We start from the raw sequence: 8,640 nt of genomic DNA, 5'->3' as shown, positions 1-8,640 counted from the left end.
CAGTGTCCTGAGAGGGTGCCGTCACTGGCGGACACACGGAAACATACTGCAAACACACTGAACAGACAAAGGGAAACTGTTGAATAGTTCCTATTTCGACTGACGCTGCAATATGATTGCAAGGTTTATAGTGTGTCTGTCTTTATAGTGTGTCAAAAATCACAAGTGGGTTTTGAAAGACTGGACTACTGCATGATGAAGACAACTAAAAAGCTAAAGAGCTAATTTACAGTGAGACGGAATTGACTTAGAAAGTGACAACGGAGAGAGAGAAAGAGAGAGACTGACAAAGTGTGTGATGAAGGAATTATATAACTTCAACAGCTTTCATAGTTTGAAATCCCAGGAGGGGAATGAAGATGGTTGTTTAACTTAGTCATCTTACAAGCTGCTTGGACAAAAAATGTACTTTCAATCAAAAGTTTAAAAAAATCATTCGGGGTATGGTGTTTTTGTGTACCGTATTAAGATGTGAACAAGTGCGTTCTATAGTCCTGAAGCAATTGATGTAAGAAATGCACTGTAATGTTTCATATATTTGCCCAAAAAAAAATAAAAATAAATAACGTACATAATCTTCAGGTCATTAATGTTGTCAGTAAATGTAAATATTTGAGTGTAAATTCATTTTAATTTTAAAAACGTGTCCTGATGGTGGTGCTGAAGGACACGTCAGGGTTTCATCATCAAGTATTCAACAAATAAAGAGCCTGACACAAAAACTCGGTCAACAATTGTCTGTTAATTATTTTCTGGAGACAAATATCCATAGGGTCAAATTGACCCATGGGTAAAATGTGAATAGGAGGGTTAAACACACGAAAGAACTGTCAGATTTTACTGTTGCTCTAAAATGATCCAAAATCCCTTGGGATCATGTGCTTTTTGGCTTGAGAGGATTTGTGCTAATAGTATGGATGCTTCAAGAGAAGCCACATTGTAACACAAGCTCGAGAATCTTTTTTTTTTCCTGGCTCTTCCATCAAGTTGTGTGTAGGCAGCAAAACAAAAAGACATTGTTCCATTCCATTGCAACACTTCATTATGAGCTGGCGAGACAGCAGCGGACAGACAGTGTCCATCCATACAGCTGAGAATCAACTATTCGACCCATTACTGCTCATTGTTCAGCAGAGGTGATTTTGAACTGACTCACTGTAGATCCAAGTGGACATGTGGTCAGCAAATTGAGTACATTTTGCAACACAAAAAAGTCGAACATTAAAGGAAAAACTGCAGTGGCATCCAAGTGTTTCCAGGCAGTACTGTGTATTTGTCTGTCCAACCAAGCATGACACATAAAAGTTCCATTTCAAAGTGCAGACAGTGACTAAAGAGTCAGTGCAGTGTGGTACATGGGAGTTGGACGATGGAGTCACCAAACCAACAACTTCATGGCCACACGCTGTGAGGTTACTCCAGGTAGTGGGTCACATGGTGGAAATGCAGCCTGAATTAGACATTTTTATAAACCTGAACGCCTCATCCCAATAACGTATTTATTTTGCACAAGAAAGTAAATGAAGTGCTGAGGCAACTCCTCACTAATGGTTTGAACTTTAGAGCAATTTTAATGCCATAAAACTGGCCACTAGGTGGCAGAAGTGTCTTTTGTTCTTGTAGTTTAGTTTTTCCTGCTCACTTTTATAGTAGCACACATCAATTTGGGGGAATATGGGCTGCTATCGTAATCCAAAAAGAACAGAATTGAATTGATTGTTTTGTTTCGGTGTCTGTTTTAGGGAGCTGATGCTAACCATTCAGAGAGCACAAGAGAAGTGCTCATTCATGCAGTACTTCCTCCACTCTGCAGGGGGCAACAACAAGGCATACCCTTCAAAATGAAGCAACAGTAAAAGAAGACGATGACTTCTATTGCCTGTGGTGCTAACCACTCTTGAAATAGAAAAGCAGACACTGAAAATCTGTGACAGCATTTACTAAAAAAATGCAATAGGAAAGCCGAAATGGTAACTTTGTTTCAAAGTACCATTTGGTCCTCTGTGTCCCCAGAGAAATGTACTGGAGGTTCTATGGTTACCATCACACATTTGGCTAATTGACTTTTGTCGCACACTTGGACATAAAGAAATCCAGGCGAACAGTGATCTTTTTTACTGCAACACCATATAGTATTCCTACAGGTTTCTAAATATGTTTCAAAACCAGAACTATACTATATTCACATTACTAACATGTTTACCACCAACATAGTAAGTTAAGCATTGCTTTTCCTACCTGTAACACACAGCACATCAACTCTTATGGCATATGCAATGATAATACCTGCACATGTATCAATGGAGGCCTGAGACACTGCAGGTTTTCTCTCCAGCAGGTGATTTAATTGACAAGCTCCTTCCCTCAAATGGAAGGAGGTGCTGATTATTAAAATCACCTGTTTTAGTGACCGGCTGGAAAGAAAATCTGCAGTGTCTCGGCCCTCCATGGCAAGCGTTTCGGGTTCTAGAGGACCCCCATACTGTCCAAGATGCCTTTATGAACAATTAACAAGCCCAACTATTGTGGGTCCCACACTTTCAAAACAAAGTCATTCTGTTACTCATCTATTTGAGTGTGATTTGGTTAGTGTGTTAAAAAAAAAAGGAGAAAACCTTTTTACGAGGCAGTTTTTCTGAATGAATTTTATTCATTCCTTTGCAAAGTCTGACAAGTCCATCTCTCTTATGTACGTGCTGAAAGATGATTATCACGACAAGTGCAAACGTGCAAGGCAACTAATAAAATCACTTGAAGAATGAGAGGTTCTAGGCCCGCTAGATGCGCTTCTGTACTGCTTAAACTTTCAAAGATTGTGTGTTGCCGTTTTTCTTGTATGCCGTACGATCATGCACAATTTTGTTTTTGTACACCAGATTTGGCAAATATAATGTAAAATCAGTATAAAGAAGCAGCGAGACAAAATACAAACAGGTGAATTTATTAATTTTTCCAAAAGGTTATTTACATTATGTACATAAACACACCCCACAGTACATACAGTAACACGAAGCACAAAAACAAACCATGTGCAATGAGATGGGCATCTCTTCCAGGTATACAGTGTATCAGTAATCTCACTCAGCAGAAAGGCACACTTGTTGGTCACAATCACCCACACATACACAATTACTGCATCTAGGAAGCCATTCAACATTTCATTTATGGGATGTGCTATGATAAATAACATTGGTCTTGCAGTGCTTCAATTTTGTTTCATAAATTAAAAAAAAAACAAACACTTAAAAATGTACAGTATAGAGACTACAATAGCTGGTGTATGGCCGCTAGCCCACTTTATGAAGAAACATTCTGTAACTCGAGCAGTGGCCTCCGATCCAGCTTTACTTCTTACCGCTGGACCGACTCCCTCAGAGTCCCCGATTTTCAGGAACCAACCATGCAGGTGCAGTTAGTTTCAATGTCCGAGACCTTAAGCTCCTCCCACCGTGCGTCGATCCATCCACCTACTTCTCCTCCCATGAAAAAGTGCTCAGATAAAGCAAAGGCAGTGCTTCTCGCTTTTCGACGTGTTGGGTCCCCGTGGTGATGACACTGCATCAGGCGTTGCGTCGTTACATGGGCACTCTGGATACAAGAACAGGACACTAGTTTGAGGCCCCCGCCTTGATATGAAAGTTTAATGTTAGTGCGGCCCGCGCAAGTTTGATATGGATGCTGTATGGTATCATGTACCCAGAAAAAAATTATTACGTTTGATTAATGTTCATGTTAAAGAACTTAATAGTTATCATCCCAATCCGTGTGGAAGTGGTAAGTTTTTGGCTATTTAAGTTTAAAGGAAATAACTTGAAGGCTACCGTTTAGGTCGCTAGCTCTCTAGTTTGCGAGTTAGCATGTGTCTCAAGACCCTGCAGTTGCGCAATATGTTGTAAATAAAAAGAGTATAAATGTGACTATAGTTGTGTTTTGTCATGTTCTAATAATGCTTTGTTAATTTTAATCTGAAAAAAATAATGTGTCTACCCACCAACTATATGTGGTTTCTTAAGTTTATTATTTGCCGTTTTATTATTATTATTATATTTATTTATTTATTACTGATTGATTGACTTTCTTTATTCTTGATTTGTTTATTTTTCATCTTATTTTGTGCAGAAAAATAAAAATTAAGATATTTGAGAACAGTGGAATGTTTTATCAGAGCTTTTATTGTAGAAAGTCGGAACCAAAGCACTGAAAAAGTTTGTATATTTTTCTGTTTTTAATAAATGCGTTGTTTTTTTTGGAAAACCTGATGCGGCCCAGCCTTGCCCAGACCCTAGCTCCAGTGGCTCCCAGGTAAATTGAGTTTGAGACCCCTGGTCTAACGTGTTCTGGGATAAAAAGTGACCAGAAATGTTCCTGTTGATGCCTCTATTCAATGAACTGCAGAGTCTATGGGTGCATGGTTTACTTCACTAGTGTGCGACTTTGGTGCCCATTTAGCGCCTGTAGGTACTCAAACCTACCGTTTCCTTGGCTTCACTTCCCAGCCATCACGACACTTGACGAAAACGATTGTTTCACCTGGAGAGATTTCCGTTTTGGATTGGTCTTGGGCACAGAACGTATACCTGAAATGACAACACAAGACTCAGATTACAAGTTCGACATAATTGGTTTAATCAATGCCAGCTTACTTCTTCTGAGTTTCTCCAGATTTCACACGAATCCGTCGGACTTCCAGGACAGGTGTCGGAGGTGTCGTATTCCAGGCCCAGAACGTCTTTTTGATGTTTTTCCAGACAGAGCTCAAGGAGTCGGCGTCGCCTTCCCAGCTCAGGTGGATCTTCAGCAAATCGCCGATGTCCTGCTCGGTAAACACCAGGAAGGTGTTTGTCAGGTTCAGGCCGACTGTTTCGTCATGGCTGCGTGAGGAGAATGGAATTAGGGAAGCTGCTGTGAGGTAAGGTGATGAGGTATACTCTATGTTGTACTCACACGTCAACAAAAATGTCTTCAGTGTCATGATGGGCGCCGAACAACTTGACATGGAACGTTGGGTCTGCGTTATCAGACTGCTTCCTGTTGAACACGTGCATCTTCATCTGGTAGTGGTAGCCTTCAAAATAAAATGGGTTCATGATTCATCCACTGATTATATTCTTATCAGTCTCATTCAAATAAGCACAATATCATAACATGGTGACTCACCTCCAAAGGGCATGTCTGCACGCGTCTTCAGGTACATTTTGCTGTTCCGCCTCTTGCGCATCTTACGGGTGTTGTAGCCAATGTTATTGCAGCGGTTCTTGCGGCAGCTCAGACAAATGCCCTTCTTGAAGCGGTCCGAGTCTGTGCACTGGAAGGCAAAGCTGACGTGGTCCTTGTTCATCAAGGAGTCCACAAACAGGTGCACGGCTCGTTCGTGTTCACATTTCATCACCTCCATGAAATCTGGAGCGGAGAGAATTGGTGTCAATTAAATGGGAAGCAATAACCGGAATCAGACTTTGTCCGTGACTTACTTCCAGCGACTGCCAACACATCGCCAAGTGCGCACCCGGGTTGGACGTCACCGCCGTTGGGGTAGATATCGATATCACCGATTGGCTGTTGAATACCGATGCTCACCCCTAAAGCTTCCCGGGTGTAGGTGTGAAGAACATCTACAAAGTCTGCATCATCCGGAGAGAGGCGCTTGTCCTCCTCCACACCCTCAAACATCGGCCCTGCCGGGTCCAAACCTGGTCCAGACACCACAATCTGTTAGTTGAGTTCAAGGACATGTGTCTTAAGAGACCCGCATTGGACTTAACGTACCGGTGATTCTCCCGACGGACCCTCGAACGTGGGTTCCAGCGTAGCCTGCTACGTGGGCACCTAAGCTGTAGCCGATCAGGTGCACATTCTCCAGAGGCAAATGTAGCTCATCCTGGTAAAATATTTAAAAAAAAAAAAACACATCAGCACCTGCTGTAGTGAACAAATGCTAGTTGTTGGCTAGCCTGCCTCCATTTGAGCCACGCTCTGCTAACTTGGACAAGGATTTCCTGCTACACCGCCTCTACCATCTGTCTCACTAGAACACTCTTTTGTCCCACTTTGCAGCATGAAAGCAGCCGAGCGGCTCTTCTGGCTGGACATTTTGTGGGCTGATCCAATTTTAAACGCATGGTAGCAGCTCCAGGAACATTTTACACACGCTCTGACCAAAACGGTATCATACAGCACTCATATTTCAGAAACCATTTTCTTACTATATACAATGGTTCTGTGCAGAGTACATTTCTGTTAATAGTTCATCTGTGCAAGGTGTACAATGGCTACTCGTATATATCCCATTTTACCAAAGACGGGATTTTAACATGAAGTAAAAGTACAGTGAAAAAATTATATATTCCATCTTCTGCACTCTGTGTGTATGCTAGCAGCCCCGCCTTCCCCCCATAAAGAAAAAGGGACTCTATGACTAACAAAGGGGCTCACTCCATTCAATCCATTGTTTTATGGAACAAACATGCCAAAGTGCTGAAACTAAGGCACCAAGGGCACTCTTTTCCTGCCCGTTTACCAAAAACACAAAAATGCACATGGCAATATATTTAGGGCAGCAAAATCATCAACTTAATTTTCATTTATTATGCGATTATTTATTAGCAGAACGAAAGGTTTTTCTGAAGGAGATATCTTGTCACATTTTAAGATGAAAAAATCATTTTAAAACTTCTCAAAAAAAGGTACTGCATTGAGGAAATCCATATTATCTATAAAATTGATACTGGATAATCTAGTGGCGACAGAAAATGGCCATATAAATATAGCATAAGGTGTTATGCATTGACCCAAATTCTTTTTTCAGGCAGTAGAAGGCCCACCTATATTTTAAATTCTGCAGGGAGGCTACCTGTGCCCCAACTTGAGGTCAAATGGAGTCATTTATAAATGTGTCACCAATTGTTAAGATTTACGTATACTTTGTTAAGGCCTCTTTGGTTCATGAATGTCTGTTATGGACTTTATCATTAGCTTGTGTAACCTGAAGATGTGTGAAACCCTGCAAGAGTGTACAGACATATGTACCGTACCTGATGTCCTGGCTAATATAATAGCATTCAGTTTCAGTAGCATTTAGCAAAGTTTCAGGTCCGGTTTCTATTCAAAGTTTAAAAAAGGGAACTATCAAGCAGGGGAAGCATGTACCTGAAGCCAGTCCAGCATGGCCGCGATGTCCAGGCCGACGGTGTGTGTGTGGTTGACCGCATCAGGGTACAACTGCTGCGCCATGGATATCCAATCCACTACTACCACGTTAGCCTCGCTTTCTCGCTGCATGACAGCAGACACCAGCTTCTGCATCCAGCTTTCAAACATGCCGCTCATCTGCACACACAAAACCCCTTTTAACACTATAGGTCACACATGTATGACGCATTCCAACGATGCTGCGGTTCCAGAAGAAACATCTAGCAAACATGTAGTTGTAAAAGTGTCTACTGGATATAGCCTACCGTCCAGCCATGGATGATGAAGATGGTCTTGGCTGTGGCGTTGAAGCCACACTCCTGCAGACACTCCTTCTTGCCAGCCTGCAGATAGCAGCCCTCCTGGTCCAGATCTAAACTCTTCCTCATGTTATACTTGATGGTGCCATCCAGAGAGCCGCTTTCATTTGCAAACTCATCCGATCCTCCAGCTCCACCTGAGTGGAAGCCCCAGATGTGGTTAATATTTACACACCATTACAAGTCTTCAATTACTGAAAAAACCAAAAGGTCAAGTGTGTAAAAACATGCACCTGTATAGAGTGATGCACCCAAAAATTTGGGACACGTCTGTAGTGTGCTGAAATTGGTTGAAAAACATGGCCGCCATCAAATTAAAAGGGATAGGCCTCATTTCAAATGAAGGTAAAGGCAGTTTGAAGTTCACCTTGCTCTTGCATTATATCTCACTATCACACTCCTCGGGTTATGGTTTGTTATAATATGGTTTGTTTGCTACATAATAGAGTTGAATATCCGTATGCCAGCAGAAGCAGGTTGTTAGAACTATGACAATATTCCAAATGCTACGTTTCAGGCCAATAGTGAAAGGGCATGTTTGAATTGAACCAATGAACTCGACGGCCCTTTGCAGAGTAAATAAATGGGCCATAAATACATAAAATCATTTCAAGGTAAAAGACGTTCATTCCTCTCCCAAACTAATTGTGTGTCAAACGTGGCGTGTCTCTTCTGACACACTGCACTTGACGACCGCTCTCCCTAAAAAGGACACGTCGCTTTCTTAAACATAATTGGATCCATTCCCAGTTTATCTGCTCACCATATCTAATCAACTAACCAGGACATATTGGAAGTGTGCTACTATAAAGAAACTCCATTAATGATTAAATGAATGAAAAAAGCACGTTTCTTACCTCCAAAGCTGTTTTGTCCGAGGGTAAATGCAGCAGCACACAACAGCAGCAGCAGAAGCGTCCGCAACAAATAGTCTTTCTGATTCATTTCAGGCTAGTATATTTTAAAAGCGTTTTTCCTGATGTTGCTGTGTGTGTGTGTAGTGATAAAAAAGAAGAGAACAATGAAGGAAGCCGGGCGGCAGCTGTGCCTCACGATCGGTGCGCCCTGCCTTGATGCGCTTCGCTCCAGAAAAATGTACCAACTTGCACCAATGCGCTCATTAGAGTTTTAA

General features: G+C 41.7%; 1 protein-coding gene across 1 annotated transcript; it reads right to left on the bottom strand.

Annotated features, from left to right (window-relative positions):
* Positions 1-2,925: 2,925 nt before the first annotated feature.
* On the bottom strand, positions 2,926-8,640 carry lipg (lipase, endothelial). Its single transcript, XM_058071359.1, has 10 exons — positions 8,366-8,640; positions 7,455-7,645; positions 7,147-7,326; positions 5,767-5,878; positions 5,472-5,690; positions 5,158-5,400; positions 4,945-5,065; positions 4,644-4,871; positions 4,473-4,577; positions 2,926-3,588 (listed from the first exon to the last, which is right to left on the bottom strand). The coding sequence occupies exons 1-10, from the start codon at positions 8,451-8,453 to the stop codon at positions 3,576-3,578; spliced, it is 1,500 nt and encodes a 499-aa protein (XP_057927342.1). The 5' UTR covers positions 8,454-8,640; the 3' UTR covers positions 2,926-3,575.

The sequence above is a fragment of the Doryrhamphus excisus genome, chromosome 4, assembly GCF_030265055.1.
Source record: "Doryrhamphus excisus isolate RoL2022-K1 chromosome 4, RoL_Dexc_1.0, whole genome shotgun sequence".
In the NCBI taxonomy this organism is placed as follows: Eukaryota; Metazoa; Chordata; class Actinopteri; order Syngnathiformes; family Syngnathidae; genus Doryrhamphus; species Doryrhamphus excisus.
This window is presented reverse-complemented; position numbering and strand designations above follow the sequence as displayed.

Bases quoted from the DNA above. Each gene is read 5' to 3' on its own strand.
- lipg (XM_058071359.1), bottom strand. From the start codon at position 8,453: ATGAATCAGAAAGACTATTTGTTGCGGACGCTTCTGCTGCTGCTGTTG. The intron at 5,401-5,471 runs GTAAGTCACGGA...TCTCCGCTCCAG, and splicing joins TGTGTTGGCAGTCGCTGGAA to ATTTCATGGAGGTGATGAAA. The intron at 4,872-4,944 runs GTGAGTACAACA...CTCCTCACGCAG, and splicing joins GAAGACATTTTTGTTGACGT to CCATGACGAAACAGTCGGCC.